Raw genomic sequence first — 22,361 nt, 5'->3', positions numbered from 1 at the left:
AGGGAGCCATAAGAGTTTACTGAGTAGAGAGGAAGGACACGATCAGACCGGGCTCTGAAAGTTCTGTTTGATAGCAGAGCCCAGGATAGACTAGAGTGGGATAGACTTTGAGGTAGAGGGACTCATTAGTGGGCTACTCTCATAGTCTGGTAATGAGGTGATGAGGCCATGTTCCAGGCTGGTGGCAGCGTCACAGGAGAGCAAGAGGTCAAGAGCTTTTCCAGAGGTAGACCCACTAAGACTTGGCAGCATTTTGGACGAGAGGGACAAGACTTGAGGAAAGAGCTGAGGATGGCACCCAGGCTGGGAGTCCGGGGGACCAGGAGGCGGATGGAGCCTTTGGCAGTGATAGGAAAGTCACAGAGAGGGGAAAGGCAAACGTGCATTCATGATGTCTCCGAGAACTCCTGTGGGCAATTGAAGGTAGGGCCCTGGAGGTCAGCAGCGAGGTTACTCAAGACAGAACGTTGGCAAACAGTTAAGGATTGTGAGCTGGATGAACATCCAGTAAAGGAGCCTGAGAAGTATTCAGAGATAGGAAGGGATTCAGGAGAGAGCCAAGCCATGAAAACCTAGAGGCCTCGTCTCCATTACTCCCATTCCTGTGCCCTCACCGACCACCAAAGCTGGCCTTCTCTTGGCTTCGCGCCCATGGCACTCCATCTCCCCAGCCCTTGTCTTTGTCCTGGTCCTTCCAGGCTCTCGACCGTCCATCTGAGAGGAAGCATCCAATGGCTCGTAGCCTCCCTCTCAAGCTACCTTCCACTAACCAGCCTTGAATTTACCTTGTCGTCTTGTTGACTATAGAGATGGAATGTCTGGGTGGTGGGTGATGGCCTCGCCAGTCAAATGGAAGCTTCTTGAAAGCACAGGTGGCTCTCTTCTCTACCTGGCAATGTCAGCTTGCCAGGTATTTAATGGAAGCCTCTGAGTAGGGCGTTAGCTCTCGCCTCTGTTCTTCCCATCTGAGTTTCCCAATCTTCAGAGCCATATGCAATACCTGGCCAGACAGCCCCCATAAAAGAAGGTGGCGTGCGGTTTTGTTGTAGCTCTGGCATTAAGAATACAAAGAAGGACTATTCCAAATGGCAGGCAGCCAGGGAAGCTGCACAGTCTGCTAAATACTTAGCAGAGGGGAAGTTCTGGAGACCACTAAAGGTCGTGCTGACGGGCTTATTGGAAACAGTGAGCTCTTTAAAACACATCGAAAGGGTATTTTCACCAGAGCTCTTTCAAACCAGCTAATTCAGCACTCAGCATAAACACAGCAATTACAATGGCTACATAGTGTGTATTTTCCTAGGCTACTGTTTCCTGAAAACATTCTCATGCAGATGGAAACCTTCTGCAGGGTGATGAGGGGGCAGGGGGACCCAAAGGGCTCCTGGTGGTGGTCTTGTCAGAATGCTTTTTAGTTCCCCCGTGTGGACCCAAACCGCACTAGTGCTCTTGGGTCTTCTTGCTCCTGGGAGCTTTCTGGCCTGCTTGGAAATGAGAAGTGGGGCAGCTGATGGTAAGGAACCCCATAAAAGCATTCTCGTGGGACTGATGAGGGAGAAGGAACGCAGGCAATGGAGACCTTGGCCTGCCCATCAGGCCCCGGGGGCTTACCTGCAGACAGAAAAGTCGAAGGGCTTCTGCCACCCATTCCTGCCTAACTTGGCTGGGCCCCAAGCCTGGCGCAGCTGTTCACAGTCGCTCTCCTTTTGCAGGATGCCCGACATGCCGCAGAGGAAGAGATTTACACCAACCTGAACCAGAAGATCGACCAGTTCTTGCAGCTGGCTGACTATGACTGGATGGCCGGGGATTCAGGCAGCAGGGCCAGTGATTATCTGATCGATCTCATCGCCTTTCTTCGAAGCACCTTTGCAGTCTTCACACACCTTCCTGTAAGTGATTGTTGCCCCTGCTCCCTGCTGCCTTTGATCAAAGCGCAGCCACTGATATATTTTGTTTTTACATCCCCTTTATTTCTTTTTTTTTTAAACCCTTACCTTCCGTCTTGGAGTCAATACTGTGTATTGGCTCCAAGGCAGAAGAGTGGTAAGGGCTAGGCCATGGGGGTCAAGTGACTTGTCCAGGGTCACCCAGCTGGGAAGTGTCTGAGGCCAGATTTGAACCCAGGACCTCCCGTCTCTAGGCCTAGCCATCACCTTTATTTCTGAACATCTCTCTCCTCTCCTTCCCTATCCCCTGAGCCATCCCTTAAAACAGAATAAAAAAACTTTAAAAAGCAGTTCAGGGAAACCATCCATGTTCTCTTTTATCAAAGTGCTCCCCCTGGGAAGGCAATTGAGGATTGCTTTCAGCACCCGCTAGGTGGGCCTACAAGTGGCACTATCATCCAGGAGAGGAGAGAGAGGACCTCTCTTCAGCAATATGCTTTTTCCAGAGAAATCTTCCTTGAGCTAGAGGTGGTTTGTAGAAATCACTCAGTTCTTTTATGAAAATCTCAGTTGCAGGGGCAGCTGGGTAGCTCAGTGGATGGAGAGTCAGGCCTAGAGATGAGAGGTTCTGGGTTCAAATGTGGCTGCAGACACTTCCTAGCTGTGTGATGGGCAAGTCACTTTACCCCATTGCTTAGCCCTTAGCACTCTTCTGCCTTAGAACCAATACATCGGATTGATTCTAAGGTGGAAGGTAAGGGTTTATTTAATTTAAAAAAAAAAAGAAAGAAAATCTCAGTTGTGACTGGAGGCAGAGCTCACACTCCCAGCTCATGTAGCCCAAAGCCTCTAGTCTGCTACCTTCAGACATTCATTTAGCTGAAGATTTGGGGTCAGTCACAATGCAGACAGGCTCAGCTCATGTAAGGTGAAGCAACTGTGTTGTCTCAGAGACTGCATCTGAGAAATCGGACTGGTTTTTGCTCTTCATTCAGAACCCCTAAGAGAGCCCCCTTGGGTGCCTGGCTCCCCAAATCCTGGTGGCTCTTGCAGAGAACCATGAGGAGCCCAGAATGTGGCCTCTCTTTCTCCTCTGCTTGAATTTCTACTTTCTGTTTGCTCTGATTGAACAGTCTGGCAAGCTGTGTAAGCTGCCTTCCTGGCAAGCTGAACTAGAGGACCCCACTCTTTTTGCAGGGTAGCTAGGTGGCAAAGCGCATAAACATGGGCCTGGAGTCAGGAAATCCTGAATTCAAATTTGGCCCCAGATACTTAGTACCTGTGTGACCTTGGACAATTCACATAACTCTGTTGGCCTCAGTTTCCTCATCTGTAAAATGAGTTAGAGAAGACAATGGCAAACAATTCCAGTGTCTCTGCCAGGAAAACTCCCAAAAGGTTCATGAAGAGTCAGAGACAACTGAAAACTACTAAACAACAGCTACTCTCACCTCCATTCCATCTTCTTGTATTACATAATTGCGGCCTCCTTTGCTTTCTGCTCTCTACTTTAGGGATGATTCTCTAGTACAGTGGCGTCAAATTCGAATAGAAATGGAGACTGATCTGTATAAAGAAGGCCACTAATCCTTGTGGACCATGTATTCGCTTAGTTTTAAAATCGAACGCTACCTATGTTTAGTTATATTTTTATTTGTTTTGTTAAATATTCCCCAGTTACATTTTCATCTGATTTGAACCTCCCTTAGGCAATGCTGGGGAGTGTATGTGGCCTGGGGTAAAACCAAGTGCATTACTCTTTCCTTAAACTCATGAAGAGTATTCTAGCCCTGGCTTTGAATCCAGAATCTTCCCTTTACTCCTCGTGTGCCTCTGGGTAGGTTGCTTTTCCTGGCTAGCTGAAAGGAGGAGGGCTTGGACTTGCAGACCTTCAAGGTCCCTCTGATTTGTGTGCTTCACCCTTCACTCTGAGGTGTGCTTCACCCAGTTAGCCTGAACCTCCTACAGGCTTTGGGCTTTGAGACCGTCAGTTTTCTCCTTCTGGTCCCTGAAGTGGCAGGCATTGGGCCCAAAGCCTCCAGCTTCTCCAGGATCCAGTGCTGGCGATTCCCATGGGGTAGCCTTGCCAGTTCACTGTCAGTGCTGCTAGGCTTACGTGAATGGTGGTTTCTCATAGCATATTCCGCTTTGCAAGGGGTCTGCGTAGGATTTGAGTCTTTTTTTGGTGATTAAAGAAAAGCTCACATCCTTTTACCCCTACTAGGCTCATCTGCTAGACTGACCCACCCAGGACCAATGACAAGACTGCGTCTGAAGGGCTGGCAACTTAGGCTAGAAGAAAAGATACCACTGGCTAACGTTGAGGTAGCACCATAAGGTTTACAAACCATCAGGTTACCAGTCTAGAGCTAGAAGATTCTCAGATCATTTGGTCCAACCTCCTCATTTGATAGGTGAAGAAACCCATCCCAGACTCATCCCAGACTCGGGCCATTCCTATCGGAGGGGAATTCAAACTGCCCGTCTCCAAGAGCCCTACCCTTTCATCTCTATGAATCTTGGGTAATAGATTTCCCCTTGGGGTTTTTCTGAGATGTGAGTATAACATAAGGAGCCAGAAAGTGGAACAAACTTCTGATTCTCTCTCTCTGGGTTTTGGCTGCCCCCAGGATGGATCTGGGTGCTGTGTGAGTCTAGAATAGGAACCCCTTAGGGGAAATGCCAATATGAGCAATGGGCAATATCTTACTTCATTTGATAATCTAAAGATCTCAACTGGGCCAGAGGCCCCCAGAACTAAGGGAAGATAGGATAGGCAAACTCTTGCCAAGTCTGTCTTCATGACCTCTGAAAATAGAGGAAAACCACCTGTCCATATCCTCTCAGTGTCAGAAGCTCTTAAAAAAGACTGTCCAGGGGGGCAGCTGGGTAGCTCAGTGGATTGAGAACCAGGCCTATAGACAGGAGGTCCTGGGTTCAAATGTGGTCTCAGACACTCTCCAGCTGTCTGACCCTGGGAAAGTCACTTAACTCCCATTGCCAAGCCCTTACCACTCTTCTGACTTGGAACTGATATACAGTATTGATTCCAAGAGGGAGGGAGGGAGGGAGGGAGGGAAGGAAGGAAGGAAGGAAGGAAGGAAGGAAGGAAGGAAGGAAGGAAGGAAGGAAGGAAGGAAGGAAGGAAGGAAGGAAGGAAGGAAGGAAGGAAGGAAGGAAGGAAGGAAGGAAGGAAGGAAGGAAGAAAGGAAGGAATGAAGGAAGGAAGGAAGGAAGGAAGGAGGGAAAGGAAAGGAAAGGAAAGGAAAGGAAAGGAAAGGAAAGGAAAGGAAAGGAAAGGAAAGGAAAGGAAAGGAAAGGAAAGGAAAGGAAAGGAAAGGAAAGGAAAGGAAAGGAAAAAGGAAAAAGGAAAAAGGAAAAAGGAAAGACTGTCCAAACTGGTATGGGGTGGGAGAGGGTTCATGGTTTTGCTCTCACTGTTTTCCTGAGTCCCATCCTCACATTATCAACTGCCTTTTGACCATCCGAAACTGGACATGTTGTAGGCATCACAAACTCTACCTATCAATACAAAATTCATCATTCCCTCTTCTCTACCAGACTCTCCTTTTATAAAACTTCCCAATCTCAGGGCCATCCCCTACTCCTCTTGCAACACGTGAAATTTCTTGTCAGATCTCCCATCCCACAACCCACAGGCACAAGGGCCACTATCACCCTTCACCTGGACTCTCACAGTAGCCTTCACCTTGACCTCCTTGCTTCAAGAGTCTGCATTCCATCCTCCACTCAGCTACCAAAGTGGTTTTCCCCAAGCCCAGTTCTGAGCATGTCACTCCTTAGATTTAATAAATTCCTGTGGCTCCCTATTACTTGCAGGATCAAATATTTAATGCTCTATTTGGCTTTTAACACCCTTCACAACCTGGCCCTCTCCTGTCTTTGCAGCTTTTGCACTTTCTCACTCCCTTCTGCCTATTCATTCCATTTTGCTTGGTCTCCAGCTTAGTCTCCAGCCTCCCTTAGAAAAAAAAGAGATGCCATTCCATCTCACATCAATCTCCTACCTTTGGGGGAAGAGGAGAGGATGCCGTTCCATCAGGCCAGATCTCCCTCTTCTTCCTAGTCTCCATCCCATCTAGCACCAGCCTCTTCCCTTACAAGCAGGAGAGGAAAGGCCATCCATCATTCCTCTGGCCTGGTCTCCTGCCTTGGGAGAAGAAGAAGAATGCCATGCCTTCAGCTCCAACTCTTAATTCCCTTTCCTAAATTGCCCAAGGACTTGAGCGGATTCCATTCTGAGGCCAAACCCTTTGGACATGAAAATTCATCCAAAATCATTCCTCCATGATTAACACCATCTCTTCCCTGCTTATATCCTCCCCATTCATTATTCCATTCCCTGCCTCTCCCAGTATCCTCTCCTTTACTTCCATTCCCTCAGTCTGCTCCCACCCTCACTATTTCTATCCTGCTCTTTGGAATGCCTCCTCCATAGGTCACAAATGTGCTTTCATCTTACGTCTTCCTTTCTCACTTCTTCCATCTTCTGGCTCTCCCTGAGACCTCATCCTTCTCCTGGCACAACCTCCTCGATCTCTCTTTCCAGCCCTGGCTGTACTTTTATTCCCTCTCGTCAAGGTGAGGGAGTTGGGATACTCCTTGCTTCCCATTGCTTCTTCCGCGTTCTCCTCTTTGCCATAATTATTCAGTTATCTTCCCTTTTTTGAGGTTAATTCAGTCCTGCTGTCTTAGTCAATCAGATCTACTACTTCATCAAATTCTTGGTAGCTATTGTCTCGAGACATTCCCTTCTTTCCTCCAAGAGTTCAGTTCCTGACTCCCAAACGTTCCAACCTTTTCAACTCCTGCCCTCACATCAGGGACTTCAGTGACTACTCCTTCCAATTTGACTAACAAGATAGAGGACTAGACATTTTCTCCAACTATCCTGGTCTCTGAGTCCTCTCCACAATGGGGATTATGCACTAGGGATAAATCAGTGTCATCTGTCTCCATTTATAGTCTTGGACACAAAAGAATCCAAACAAGGTAAAAACTGGTTGAACCAACAACAGAGAAGGCTGTATGACTAGCATCAGAGGCTAATCCCTAGCCTGCAAATCCCCCTTTCTTCTCTTCCCTCTTAAGCTCTAGGTAGCTGCTTTACAGAAGCCAACCCAAGCAGCTTGTAAGAGAACTCATCTTGGTACCCTCCCCTCCCGCTGCTTTTTGTCCAGTTGCTGCTTGGATCTGAAAGACAAAAGAGATTTCTATGACATGAAATTGAAAAGCTTTTGACTGCTCCTCCCCCTCTCCCCTTCTGCTTTGCACTAGTATAAGAAAAGAATCTAATGAATGGGAAAAATAGTATTTTCTTTAAATATTCAGATGAGTCTGATCTCCAAGATTATATGCGGAACCAACCAATATGTAAGACCCAAAGCCTGTTGATAAAGGGCCAAAGGATTTGTTCAGATGCTTCTCAAAAAAGGAATTGAAATCTATTGACAACCATATGAAAGTCTGACATAAATTACTAAAAACAACTCTGAGCTGTCTCTTCACCCTACAAATTGTCAGCAATAATAGTAGTAGATGGAAATATTCAAAACTGGAGGGATTGCAGAAAGGCAGGAGTATTATAGCCTTCTCCCACACAATGGATTCCCACTCCCTGAAAGTTTCCCTTTGAAGACTTGTGTTGGGATACAGTAAAGTGGTCCTATGGGATGTCTTCCAACTTGGAGGTAATGTGATTCCAGGAAAGAAAATGAAAAGAAATCTTCAAACACAGCATGCCTGTCCTTCAGTATGAACAATTGTCAAATTAATTGGAATACTTTTGGAAAGAGAGATTTGAATGGTAGAAAATTGATGTCTGGAGGCAATTGGGATGTAATCGACCAAGAGTCATATCTCATTTTTGTACAAGGAGATGCCCAGCTTCTCATTAGTCTCAGAAAAGCCCTGTCCAGTCAGTGGTCAGAAATCCCCAGTCACGGGCGACATTGCATCTGTGAGGCCATCTCCAGCTGTAGATTTATGAAAGTAAGATGGATGGATGGAAGGAGAGACACAGGGCTTCCAAAACCATTCTCCCCTTGCATTTTTGTCAATCAGGCCACTCATTGTCTCTAGTTATGGAGAAAATGCTGGGTAGTTAGATAAAAGGTAGAAAGAATGTCTACATCGAGGTTAAGTTTTAAAAATGTTTCTCTTACATCCTTTTGAGTTGGAAGCACAGAGAAGATAATTGCCCATGAATTTTTTCAGGCTCCCATTGTGTAATTTACAATTGCATGCACAATTACCCATTTTGTATGCTCAACTTCAGGGCCTGTTTTTGAAAATGTATCCCTGTATATCCTGATAATTATCTTTAAAAAAATATTTGAAAGAGAGGAAATGCTATCTCAAGTATGAAACCAGGAGTCAGGAGTCCTGGGTCTTTTTCCCAGCCTTCTTGTTCACTTGGGTGACTTGGAGCAAGTCACTTACCGTTAACCCTGCCTTTTTGCATTAATTCTGAACACAGCTGACCTGGGCCAGGTCACCTAACCCTACCCTATTTGCCCCAGCTTCTTCACCTGGAAAACCACATAGTGGCTGACCGTGACCTCATACACATAAATCATCAGGGCTGAATGCTAACAACTGTCAAAGTTCTCAGTTTACATTGGAATTTATTGTACTTTAGCTGAAGCATGATAGATTCTGCCCCAGCCTCTTATTTTAACTCTTTAATCGTCTTTAATTGTCTTTCCACCTCAAATAGTTTTCTTGTAAACAAGATATTGTAGAATACTTGTTTCTAATCTATTTTGCTATCTGCTTCCGTTTCATGGGTGAGTTCATTCCATTCATATCTACTGTTATGATTACTGTGTATTTCCCTCTCTCCTATTTTCTTCTGTTTATCCTTCTTCCTCTCTTTTTTTAACTTATCCCTCCACCAAGTCTGTTTTCCTTCTGTCCACTGTCTCCCTCAATCTTCCCTCCCTTTTATCACCACCCTTCCCTTTCTCAAAGTCCCTTCCCCTCTCACTTTCCTCTTGAGTAAGAGAAATTCCTTTATCCAACCGTGTGTATGTATGCACTTTTTTTCTTTCCTCTTTAAATTACTTTAAGACAAAGTGAGGTTTAAGTCTTCTCCCCATTTTACCTCCACTAAAAAACTGTTCTCCTCTGCACACTTCTTTAATGTGATTTTCCCTATTCTCTCTAAACCCATATCCTAGTGTATCCCTTTCCTACCCCATCCATTTATTTTTGAGATCATCCCCAAATTAATTAACTCACACTTTTACCCTCTGAATATGTAGACTTCTAACTTCCCTAATAATGATGAAGTTCTTAGGAGTTATATGTATCCTCTTCACATATGGGAATGTAAAGTTTAACCTTATCAAGTCCCTTATGATTTCTCTTTCATGTCTAATATTTTTTATGCTTCTCTTGAGTCTTGGATTTCAATGTCAAATTTTTGATTGAGCTCCAAACTTTTCATTGACAATGCTTGAAAGTCCAATATTTCATTAAATATCTTGTTTTTCCTCTGAAAGAGTATACTCAGTTTTTTAAAGTAGGTTATTCCTAATTCTAATCCTAGTTCTTTTGCCTTCTAGAATATCATTCCAAGCCCTCCACTCCTTTAATGTGATAGCTTGTAAATCTTATGTTATTTTTGACCATGGCGCTGTGTTATTTGAATGATTTCATTCTGGCTGCTTGAAGTATTTTCTGCTTGACCTGGGAACTCTCGAATTCAGCTATAATATTCCTGGGAATTTTAATTGTGGGATCTCTTTCAGGAGGTGATTGGTGGATTTTTTCAGTTTCTATTTTCTGGTTCTAAGATATCAGGGCAATTTTCCTTGATAATTTATTGAAATATGATGTCTAGGCTGTTTTTTTTTTTAAATTTTGGCTTTCAGGTAGTATGATTATTCTTAAATTATTTCTCCTTGATAGGTTTTCTAGGTTATTTGTTTTTTCCAGTGAGATATTTTACATTTGCTTCTATTTTTTCATTCTCTTAATTTTGTTTTATTGTTTCTTAATGTCTCAGGGAATCATTAGCTTCCACTTGCACGATTCTAATTTTATAGAAATTGTTTTCTTTAGTGAATTTTTGTGCTTCTCTTTCCATTTGGCCAATTTTGCTTGTTAAGGTATTATTTTCTTCAGTATTTTTTTTGCCTCTTTTACCAAGAATTAATTCTCTTTTCATAGTTTTTTTTTTTTGTTTTGTTTGTTCATTTTTTTTCATTCCTCTCATTTCTTTATTTGAGGTACCTAGATGCTCCTTCTTGTAATCTTTTTCTCACCAGTCATCCAATCCTCTTACCAGCTTTGGTTTGTGAGAGCTCTAGGAATTGTTGCTGCTGTTGTTGCTCTTATAGTAGCAGCCTCCAAGACCCACAGATTTCTAGTGTCATAGATCTCTCCTTCCAACTTCTTGAGTTGTTTTGGGATGGAAAAATGCCTCAATACTACCTTCTGTTGACTTTGCTTCTGTAAAATTCAATTTGATGCGTTAGTTTAAAATTGTTGGGAGAGTAATGTTGAGAACATTTGCCTGGAACACTCCGTCTTTTCTGCTATCTTAGCTCAACCTCTACAATGGAAATTATAGTAACAGATACCAGAGGAAGAAAGTAGGTTATTAAATAGAGCTTTCCCCCCCTTAATCTATATAGTGATCTCTGTTGTAATGGTATAGACTAAAATTAAATTTGAGATATAACCTATCTACAAGTCACCATTTGTCTTTTTGAGCTGCCACCTTTTCAGAGAAAGCATTTGTGAGATCAGGACCAACAAAGACATTTTCCTTCTTGTTCTGCCCTTTCTGCTAACTTCATTCCTTCTTTTTCCCTGCTTGAAAAGGATAGAATTTTAGACAGTTTAAAAAACTGTGAATATTAATATCAAAATGTGACAGCAAGATATAGTGAAAATGCTTTGACTTCTGAGTTAAAGTAATGATTTAGGGTCCTGTCTTTTATTAGCAGCTAACTATGGGACCACAGGCAGGTAACTTAGCAACTAAGTCAACTGATTGCTAAAATCCTATGGTCCATAAAATCTATCCCAGCTGGGCAGCTACGGTTTTCAGTGGATAGAGTGCCAGACCTGGAGATTGGAGATCCTAGGTTGAAATCTGGCCTCTCAGATACTTCCTTACTGTGTGACCATGAGTAAGTGACTTCACCCCAGTTGCCTACCCCTTGCCACCCTTCTGCCTTGGAACCAATATTTATTATCCATCCCAAAAGAGAAGTGAAGGGCTGGAAAGAAGCACTATCCCAACCCCTGTCCTCAGGGAGCTTAGCTTTCCACTGAGAAAGGGCATCTTACACATAGAGAAATGGGAATACAAGAAAGGGGGAGAGAGCCAGGGCTAAAGAAGAGATTCACACTCAGTGCCAGTTTCTGCAGCTATCAAGGAGAAAGCCATTTGGGAAGTGCTGGGCTGATAGTTCAGAGCATTTCCACCTCCTGAAGGATGTGCCAAAGTGAGGAAATTGTTTTTAAATCCCTCTGGCAATGTTAAGTCAAGGCCTGGGCAGTGCATGTGCTAGGTAATTCTCAACAGATAGGAAGTGCCCAGGGTTGAGGGAAATGGGACAGTGGCAGGAGAAGCTTCCCTGACTGCTACATCAGTGATGGTCCCATCAGCTGCCACAGCCCCTCCAGGCCACAGCACCTGGGTCTTTGTCAAGGAGGGACCTCCTACTTAAAGGCCAGGAGCTCCAGCCCACATCCCAGCTTCCATTGCCTTTGGCTGGGTGATCATTGAATTTTCTGGCAGGCCGGCCCAGACCCTTCTCCCCCCCCCCCCCCCCCACACACACACAGTCCTTTCTGCCAACCATTTCTCTGTCCTCCTGGAAAGCAAGTATTTCAGGGTATTTAGGAATTAAATACTTTAACTGCCCCTGTGCGGTTCACAAGATTGATGTCTCTTGAGTATGCTACATTGAAATCAGCACATTTTCAGCTTATTATTGCGGGCTTTGGGCTGTTGGTTCAGTTAATGATTGGGAATCTCTTAGGGAGTTTGGGCTTCTTTGGGGGCAATTATTTAGTATTTCTTTTTTCTTCTTTCTTTTTAAACCTGATGAAATAGCAGTGAAGAAGTCTTAGTAGCAATTCAGCCAGCTGTGGTCCAGTTAGAAATTTCTGTGACTATTTAAAGGATACAAACCATGTATCTCAGCTTCTTCCTTAGTTATTAATTAAGGTCTTGGGCTTATTAAAGTGGAACACTGAAGGTTTTTTTTTTTCTTATCTCAGTTTTTAATAATGAGGTTTGGAGGGAGCAGCTGGGTGGCTCAGTGGATTGAGAGCCAGCCCTAGAGATGGGAGGTCCTGGGTTCAAATCTGGCCTCAGACACTTCCCAGCTGTGTGACCCTGGGCAAGTCACTTAACCCCCATTGCCTAGCACTTACTCTTCTGCCTTGGAACTAATACACAGTAAGGGGGTTAAAAAAATAGTGAGGCTTGGAGATGAGAGGGGAGATTGAAGGGTGAGAGCACTGTTGGACTCTTCTCTTAAGGCCCCCTGCTCGGGTCCTGCCTCCTGTATGACCTTTCTGGTAACACTAGCTTTTGGTAATCACTTTCCTTCCATGAACTCCTCCTGTCTGTGCTGTCTCTGCAGCTGATTTTGGGTTTGGGCTTATCTTTATTTTAGTACCTCATTGGGACCCAATTTAGCAATCAACAAGGAATTATTTGGTACCTTCTATGGCCTGAGCAATGGGCCACACTCCCAGGATTTAAGGACAAGAAAGCCAACAATCCCTGCTTGCAAGGATCTTACCTTCTAAATCTCCAGAACTCCAGTGACTTTTCTCTGAGATGATCTCCAGTTTGTTCAGTACATAGCTTGTATATACAGTTGTTGGTGTGCCCCCTCTACCTTGAGACTGTGGGGTCCTTGAGGATGGGGCCTTGGTTCGTTCCATTTATGAGTCTGCTGTGGCTTAAGGCTTGAGGCTTGATGCAGTTAAAAGAATAATGACAAACCACGTTCTCTACAAATAGGAACACTGGGAGGCCATCTCGCCCATCTGGAGTGCTGGCGGGTTGTTAGGGTCCAACATCATTAATAAGTTTATGTTCCTCTGCCTTGGGTTACACTTGGTTGTTCAATATATATGATTGTCTCCCTGGTCAGCCACTCGGTCAGTATTTATAGTGGCAAGTCTTAGGGGTACAAAGAAAGACACAAGACAGGTCTCATCCCCAAGGAATCCCCAGGCTAATAGGGGAGACACCATGCAAACAGCTGCGCACTAACAAGATATGTATGGGACGCTAGAATTACCCACAGAGGGAAAAAAACAAAGAAAAGACTTCCTGTGTGTTTGGGATGTTCGCTGAAACTTGAAGGAAGTCAGAGGAGGAAGGCGGGAGGTCCAGACCTGGGGAGCAGCCAGTGAAATGCCTTGTTGGTGGAACAGTCAGGAGGCCTGGAAGAAGATATGTCAGGGAGTGAGGCTTAAGAAGACGAAAGGAAAAAGAGGCCGGGCTATAGGGCTTTGAATGCCAGAGTTGATTTTTTTTGATCCTGTAGTTGGTTGAGTAGAGGATGACATGATATTTCTATACACTTTTTGGGAAAATCAGTTCAGGGGCTGAATGGAGGATGGATTGGAGTAGGGAGAGACTGAAGGCAGGCAGACACCTCCTCCCAACCCTCCCCCCACGCTGGCTATTGCAATCATAGAGATGTGAGATGATGAGGGTCTGCACCAAACTGTTAGCAGCATCGGAGGAGAGAAGGGAACATATTCGAGAGAGGTCACAAAGGCGAAATCCATGGCCATTGGCAGGAGCTTGTATGGTGAGAGGGGAGTCGTGAGGAGTCTGGGGGACTGGGAGGAGAGTGGAAAAGGAATAGTAATAGAGTGGGGAGGTATTAGGGCATCGATAACGAGTTTACTTTTGGACACGTTGAGTTCAAGATACCTAATAGGCAGCTGGAGATTGAAGGGTAGGGCCAGATTATTAGTTTTGAGAATCATCAGTATAGAGACGATAATTGAAATCATGGAAGCTGGGGAGATCATTAAGTGAAGTCGTGTAGAGGGGAAATAAGTAGAGGGCCCAGGATAGAGCACTGTGGAACATTTGTGGTTAGTGGGCAAGAACAGGACAAAGATTTAGCAAAAGAGACTGAGAAGGAACAGTGAATATGGGAAGAAAATCAGGAGAAAAAGAAATTATCCTAGAGAAGAGAATGATCAATAATGTCAGAGGAAGCAGAGAAATTCAGGAAGACTGGGGATTGAGAAAAGACAACTGGGTTTGGTGGTTAAAAGATCATTTGATATTTTTGGAGAGAGCAATTTCATTGAATAATGAGGTCAGAAGCTAGATTTTAGAGATTTAAGAAGAAAGAGAAAGGAGGACTGGAAGCACCTGGTATAACCTTCTCAAGAAGTGTAGCCTCAAAAGGCAAAAGAGATATGAGATAGTAGTTAGCAGGGATTGGAAGACTCCAGTGAGGCATGTTTGTAGGCAGTTAAGAAGCAGGGGGCCGGGGGAGGATCAACAATCCAGGGGGCAACCTGCTAGAGATCATCTAGAACAGTAGGATGTGTGAGCCTTGGCAATGAGTAGGACCACCTCTTGGCATGGAGCCTGTGTGATAGGAGAGGAAGAGGAGAGAAGAGAGAAGAGCTCCTGAGGATTGACCTCAATTTGTTCAGAAGAAAATGAAGCCAGGGTCTCAGCTGAGGGTGGGAGGAGAGAAGCCTTGGGTGTTTTAGGACAGACGAAAATGTTTTGAAGGGTGGAATAGGCTGTTTGTTAGAGAGTTATAGGAGGATTGCCTGGCAACAACAATGGCCCAACTGGCAATATGTAACATAAATTTGGGGGGCTCGGGGGGTGCTTTTCTCCACCTTCCTGCAGCAGCACGTGTCTGGACACAAAAGTGGCCAATGGAAAGAGAGCCTCAAATGGGTATTTAACTTTACCAGATCAAAGGCAATCAATAAATCAGTAAGCACAATGGGTCTTGACTAGGGCCTACTGTAGACCATCATGTACAAAAGCCTCCCTTCTCAAACTTTCATCAAGGAAACTCCTAATACATGTATAGATTATTCTCCTAAAATGTTTCCAGACCCAGGAAAATAGATATTTGGTATAGTAGTCGCTTTTATTTTCTTGATTACCTTTTTGAGGATAACAGCCATGTATGAAGTTGTTTTTCTCCCCTCGAGCTTTCCCCTCCCCCACCCTCTTTTAGAAACCTCTAGAATCAAATCATTTTTGTAGTCTTCAGGACAGACCTTTTCTGGGTATTGGTCTAGGCCTTTTATTCACATAGTTGGCAAAAGAAATAATTATGAGTGATTGATTGCTCTTCCCCATAATTTCTTTTTTTTTTTAATTAAAGTTTATTCATTTAATTAATTAATTTAGAAGATTTTTCCATGGTTGCATGATTCATGTTCTTTCCCTCCCCGCCTCCCATTCCCCTCCCATAGCTGACACATGTGTCACTGATCAAGACCCATTTTCATTTTATCGATATCTGCACTAGGGTGATCATTTAGAGTCTACATTCCCAATCATATCCCCATCGACCCAGGTGATCAAGCAGTTGTTTTTCTTCTTCTGTGTTTCCCTTCCCACAGTTCTTCCTCTGGTTGTGAATAGTGTTCATTCTCCTAAATTCCTCCGGATTGTCCTGCATCATTGCATTGCTGCTAGTAGAGAAGTCCATTACATTCGATTGTACGACAGTGTATCAGTCTCTGTGTACAATGTTCTCCTGGTTCTGCTCCTTTTGCTCTGCATCAGTTCATGGAGGTCTTTCCAGTTCTCATGGAATTCCTCCAGTTCATTATTCCTTTGAGCACAGTAGTATTCCATCACCAACAGATGCCACAATTTGTTCAGCCATTCCCCAACTGAAGGGCATCCCCTCATTTTTTATTTTTTTGCTACCACAAAGAGTGCAGCTATGAATGTTTTTGTATATGTATTTTTCCCTATTATCTCTTTGGGGTATAAACCCAGCAATACTATGCCTGGATCAAAGGGCAGGCAGTCTTTTAAAGCCCTTTGGGCATTGTTCCAAATTGCCTTCCAGAATGGATGGATCAATTCACAACTCCACCAGCAATGCATTAGTGTTCCAATTTTGCCACATCCTCTCCAACATTTATTACTTTCCTTTGTTGTCATATTGGCCAATCTGCTAGATGTGAGATGGTACCTCAATTGTTTTGATTTGCATTTCTCTAAGTATAAGAGATTTAGAATGCTTTTCATGTGCTTATTGATGGTTTTGATTTCTTTATCTGAAAACTGCCTATTCATGTCCCTTGCCCATTCTGTATTTTCTTTTTTTGCCATTTTTCCTCGCTATATTATATCAGGGACTGTGATATTGGAGTAAAAATGTGGTGACTCCACTGTCATTATCAAAAAACATTTGGTATAAAAATCTAAAAACATTTTATATTTTTTTGTTAATAGTCCTTCCATTTTCAGCTTTAAATGTCCTTTGGATGACTTTTTTTTTTAGGCTTCCTTTTTTAGGGGAGAGAGGAGAAAAAGTGAGCTTTTTTAAAGCTTAAATTTTCCTTCTTCTGTTTGTCATTTTTGGGGACAAATTCATAATTATCCATCCTTTTTCTACAAGAGTGTGCAAATGAATTTATGATTTAACCATTGTTTCTCTAGGCTGCCATCTCCCTACAGTTCTTAGGCAAACAGGTGATTGCTGCCTAATCTGATTCTAGACTTTTTTGATCTCCTTGTTAGATGAAGATGTGCAATAGTATATGTCAATATCTGTTCTTTTATCCACTTCCCATTTTTAGCATCAATAACTTGTTTGATCAAGAAATTGGAGTTCTTTCAAATATTTGTCTGCCATTTCTCCTCATTTTTCTTCTAGTTTGGTAATAATTTTGATTTTTGTTATAGTAAGTGTTTGGTCTGACTATACACAGAAGACTAATTCAGAAAGGACTCATATTAATAATGATTTGCTTTCTCTATTTAAAAAATTCTAATCAGCTTCCTTTTTTTCATGATGTTATTTGACCCTTTCCACTTCCACTGCTTTCTGACTCTTCTTGAAGAAAGTATTTATAACATCATTATGAAATGTCTGGCTATTCTACAGATCTTGAAATTTCCTCATTTCATACTCCTTATATCTGTCTTCCAGCAGTTTTTTTGCATCCTAACTTATTGTCCTTATTTGCATCAAAGACATCAAACATTAAAATATATTGATTTTATTAGGAATGGTTTGTTAGATTTTGTAACAGCTTTCTCTGAAAATAATGTTACTAACTCAGCTTCAGTAGTTTTTCACAGTGGTCTTTTTCCAAATTCTTATCATAAGCACTACAGTTTAGGGTAAGCAAATATTTCCATGAAATGTATTTCTTTTTTTCTTTGGATAAATAGTGAAGCCAATTCTGCCTTTTTTTTTTCATTTCCAAGAAGGATTCATTCCTTTATCACCTTTGCACTTGTTTTTTTTATCTTCTAATTTTTTTTCATAGCCAAAATGTAAATGCAAGATTCAATTCCTATATCCTTTGGGCATTGGACAAAAATCTCACCCATAGGCCTCAAAGAGGTAAGAGAATGCTTGTAGACATGATTTTTGCCCTCAGTGCTCGTTTTTTTCTGACCTTAGGACTCTCAGTGTTGCAGGTTCTGAGGCCTTCTGGGCCAAAGAATTTGTTCTTAAGTGGCCAACCCTGCTAGCGATGGGCCTCTTTGTTCAGTTTGTTACTCCTTGGACAGTGAGAACTATCTGAGGCTGAGTCTTCCATGCCTGAAACTTGTCTGGCAGAATAGAGGTTGCTCGGCTTCCTCTGTGCTAGTACAGCTTCAACAAGCAGAGTTCTGTCTGTGCCCCAAAGGAGCTCTGGAGTAGCCATCGTCAAAGAGATTTATTCCTTTATTCCTTGTATAATGTTTGATGTGCACAAGTGCGTTCTTGGTGGTGAAACATGACACTCAGCAGTGTGTGTGTGTGTGTGTCTGTGTGTGTGTGTGTGTGTGTGTGTGTGTGTGTGTGTGTGTTGGGTGGAAGGCCTGGGGGAGGTCTCCCTGTCCTTCTTCCTTCTCTGGTGGCTCTTCTCACTCAAACTCACTTGGCTTTAGATGTTGCTTTTCATTTGAGGGGAGGGAAGCTCTTTTCCCTTGTTCCCAAGGAAGGAAACGTTTGCTGCTTGGGAAATCACAGCTGGGTCTTTATAAAGTACATTTTTACGTCTTTGACAAGATGGCAAATTTGGGCCTGTAAATTGGAGCCAGGATCCCCCAGCGTATCTCTTGCACATGTTGCAGGGTGAGGAGTTCACGGTTAAGTGAGTGGAGCTCTGGCACACGCCCCTTCTCTACGGGACTTTCATGGTGGTTTATAGCCACAATTTTAAAACGGTCTAGTAAGTACCCCGAATGTCTCCAAACAAATAACACATTATTGGAAATCAGACAGAGCACACTCTTGCCCCGTGGGGCCCCTTCTCTGCAAGCTCATCGCCTCTTGGCTTCCTTGCCGTTGACTAGATGGTTGGTAGGTGGTGCCTGTTCCGGGGATGAATCCAACTAGATGCCCCCCAAAGCCTCCTCCAAGTCAGAGGTTCTTTGGTTCGCCCTGGGGCCCCTCTCTCGAAGGCTTTCATCCAAGGGAGGGAGCCCTGTTGCCCAAGGCTCTGCTTGAAGGAGGAATCACCAGTGCTACCTGCTGAAGAGATGATGTGGCATGTTTTTAAAAGTTCTTTGCTAATGGGAATTGCTTGTTATCTTTGGTTCATGGCAGGTTCCCACAGACACACTGAGTTGTTGACTTTACTCTGCTCCAAGATAGATACTTTTGTCAACACCTAAAGTGTCTGTCAGACTAACAAAGCAAGGAAGTTTTGTGGACGGGTGTTTTTTCCCCCCTTTTTTGCTGGACTGTTGTTTTTTGTTTTTATTTTAAGTTTCCTTTAATCCCAGGGCAGTCCTGTACCCCGATAACCTTTTCTGGAAGGTAATCTCAGGGTCAGGAGGTGACAGTGACCTGCGGAGGGGAAGCCGTCTTTCTGCGGGCACAGACTCCAGGCATACAGGCTCGAGGAGTTCTGCATGAGCTCTTTGAAAAGGGAGTCTTTTGGGTGCTGATTTTTGCCAGATGGTATATAGATTGCAGCTGGAGCTGGGTAGAATCTCCAGGTTCTTTGCTGGTACTGTTTGCTTGGTGCCCTGTTGCCCAAATTCACATTGCTGCAATTGCCAAACAGATGCAGTGACTCCTGGCACTCCTGCCTTCGCAGAGAAGTCCTTGAAAGAAAGGTTGACTTTCTTGATTATCTGCCCCATAGGAGAGGAAATCACTTCTTGCATCATCTCCCCTTTAAATGCAGTGTCCCTTTTATAAAAAAAAGATTACAGAACCACAGTGGAGAGCTCATCAAACACAGTGCCCAACAGTAGACTGCCTTGTTTTTCTGCAACTCCGTTTCTGGCTATCCTTGTTGAGAACCTTTTCTCAAGGAGGAGTGCAGTTCTAGCAGAGAAGACTCAGTGTTCTAATCCTGTCCTCCTGGGACATGGAACCTTCCATGGTGATGCATTGCCTCCCTCCATGCCCAAAGGAGAATCTCCCTCTGTCACTCTCCCAGGAGGCCCATTGGAGCTTTTCCCAGCATGACCCAGCATCCTCTCATCTCTAACTCTTTTTATCTATGAACTTGGGGGGGGGGGAATTGCACATTAAAATGGCTCAGGATAAGTGGTACCCTGAGATAAGTTTGAGGAATCTACCTGGTGTACCTTTGTCCCCAACTTGACTGTGCCTTTTTCCATAAAAAGGATCCATGATGTTGGCCTTGTGGAATCTGTTTCTGTTCTTCCCTTATAGTTGTCCTTTCTCCCCCTCCGCCTTTGATTCACAATCCCTCTGTTGTCCTCCTTAGGGGAATGTAAGTGCCCATTCGACAATGTCGGTGAGTATGACCTGTGTGTTGTCTACATCCAGTGTGCCCTAGTTTACAGTTCAAATATTAGAGGATACTTTGAACTAGCCATGGTCTTTATGAAGAGGGGGGCAGGACCAGAGGAAAATACCAAAATGAAAGCTCAGGTGTTAAGGACAGAGATAACATGTCTATTCACTATGGTCAAATAATGCCTTCTTATTAGTAGTTCAAAGAAAATCCATTTAGTGGAATATTAGTGTCCTGTAGCCCAAAAGAACATATTTTTGTAGAAATACACATTCCTAATCAGAATTATTTCTTGAGTGCTTATCTTGGATATCCAGGAAACACTGGCTTTTCCCATTATGGAGGCATAGGAAGAACCCTAGACTAGAGCTCAGTAGACTAAGGTTCCAATCTCATTCTACTATGGGTTTGAGCCTCAGTTTCTTCATCTAAGAAAATGAGGATAGATCTTCTCAATTTCCTATATATCTTCCAGATTCCATAATTTAATATTACCAGATGGAAGAACAACATCAATTATCTTGGGTTGCCTAGAGATCAGCAGTGCTAAGAAATATGGAAGGCAGGTATAGTCTTTGTTTAGGGTCATTCTCTTCATTCAGCAGTACTCTGTAGGGCCTATGCTGCTGTCTTCCATTGATTTTGATCATCTTTCCTAGCAGAGAAGATGGACAGTACTTTCCCCTTGGGGCCATCAGCATCGTTCAAAATTGAGTAGAGTAGATATCCAGCATCCAAGAAGCATTTGCTAAGTACTTATTACTTGGAAGGCATTAAGCTAGGCAAGGCACAAAGACAAAAACAGTAGTCCCTCCTGTCTCAGAGTTTATATTCTATTCAGGGAATCAACAAGGACATGAAAAAGATCTTTCACTAGTGAAAGTAACTTTAGGACTCACTATTTTAACTCTGGTTCCATCCCAGCCACCTACAAACATAGCAGATGTTTCTAAAGAGGTTCTAAAGAGAACCAGGGTTCAGCTCCTTTCTCAGGAAGGTGCCTGACACAATTTTCTTGGTGTAGCCAGATGGCCAAAAGCCAGGAAAATTGCTTGGGATCCACTGTCTGGTTCAACGAATGCCTCTAATTGTGCCTCTTTGTGCTTATTACATATTCTTCATTTTAAAACTTCCTCTCTGTCCACCTATCAGACTAAGACATTGCCATGGATAGTTCATGAATAGCATCCATCCTAGCTGCCTTGTGATCCACCTTCACTCATCTCCAGTCTGAGTTAACAAGTGAATTCTGTTCCTGGGCCATTCCCGTACCAGTTTTCCTTAGGGGATGTAGACATCAAGGAGATGGCAATTAGACCAAACATATGTGTATAACCCTTCACTTTGCTGAGACTTACCTTGGGGTCACCATCAGGAGACTTGCCATGCTTCCTTTCAGGGCGGACATACTACCTACATTCTCCTGGAGCCTGAGGACACACACATGATTAGAGTGTGGTTGCGAGAATGATTCTGAGAAAAGGACATGAATTAATTCCCAGAGCTCCAGCTCTTGTTCTCCCAGGGCCTTCCTTCTCCTCAGGAATGGGTCCCCCTCTGTCAACAGGCTAGGGGACCACTTTGGACTGTTACATTCTTCAAGCTTCAAAGCTATAGTCAGATACTTTGGGGGGAGCAAGGAATTGGTGGTTGAGTTAATCAGAGTTGAAGTTCTGATACTAACTTGTTTTGTGTAATCTAAGGAAATCTTGGTCCTTCCTGGGGATCTTGCTTTCCTAGACGGAAAATGGAAGTCGTGGTTAAAGTGCTTTGCAATTATATTACTTTGGGTCCACATAAGAGCCGAGCACTAAGGCTGTCCCCATGCTTAAGATGGAATCCCTGAGTCAGCTCATGAAGAGAAGAAGTCGCAGTTTCCTTTGTCCAAAACAGGAAAATGCCCCAGAGAGTAGAAGGTAATTCTTTAGGATGGGACCTCACTAACCCCAGTAGGAAATCTTGTTCTTTACTTATTAGCACTGATACAATTTTAACCTTCTAATTTTTTTCTCTGTTCCTTAGACAATGACTGACCCAATTGACCCTGTGGTTTTAATAATAACTTCAGTCGTAAATATTAGCTAGTTTTTAAAAATTCTGTTTTACTTGTCCTTTTCCCCTGCTTCCATTGAGAATTCAGTTAGTTTCTTAGCCCTACTCCCAACCCCCGGAGTCATAGACTTCAAAGACATGTCATGGATGGTAAAACCCATGAGAAGAAAGCATCTTCCAGGTGTAATTGGTGACCATTACCCAAACCAGGTGGGGCTTATAAGAAGAAGAATGCTTGGCATATGCCACCTCTGGAATTTTCACGGCTGATTAGGAGGAGGAGGTGGCTTTATGCATTTCACTGTGGCATTTGGGAATTCTGTGAGAAACCTTTAGTACTGTACTTGATAACTGAGGGAAGTGATGTTTCAATCCATGACTAGTGCTGCAGCTTGGTTCGCCACCCCAGAAGCGCCCCAAGGTGGAGAGAGAGCAGTGTACCTACCACCGCTCCCTACAAGGTTTAGT

At 43.5% G+C, this 22,361-nt stretch overlaps 1 protein-coding gene across 1 annotated transcript in view; it reads left to right on the top strand.

The window, feature by feature from the left end:
• Nucleotides 1–22,361, top strand: part of EXOC6B (exocyst complex component 6B) — a 468,443-nt gene that overhangs the window by 347,416 nt on the left and 98,666 nt on the right. Inside the window, exon 18 of the mRNA XM_056814064.1 lies at nucleotides 1,713–1,892. Within this exon, the coding sequence (XP_056670042.1) occupies nucleotides 1,713–1,892 (180 nt within the window). The remainder of the gene's footprint in view (nucleotides 1–1,712; nucleotides 1,893–22,361) is intronic.

This window comes from Monodelphis domestica, chromosome 1, assembly GCF_027887165.1.
Source record: "Monodelphis domestica isolate mMonDom1 chromosome 1, mMonDom1.pri, whole genome shotgun sequence".
Classification (NCBI taxonomy): Eukaryota; Metazoa; Chordata; class Mammalia; order Didelphimorphia; family Didelphidae; genus Monodelphis; species Monodelphis domestica.
The sequence above is the reverse complement of the archived record's forward strand: the minus strand, read 5'-3'. Positions and strand labels throughout refer to the sequence as shown.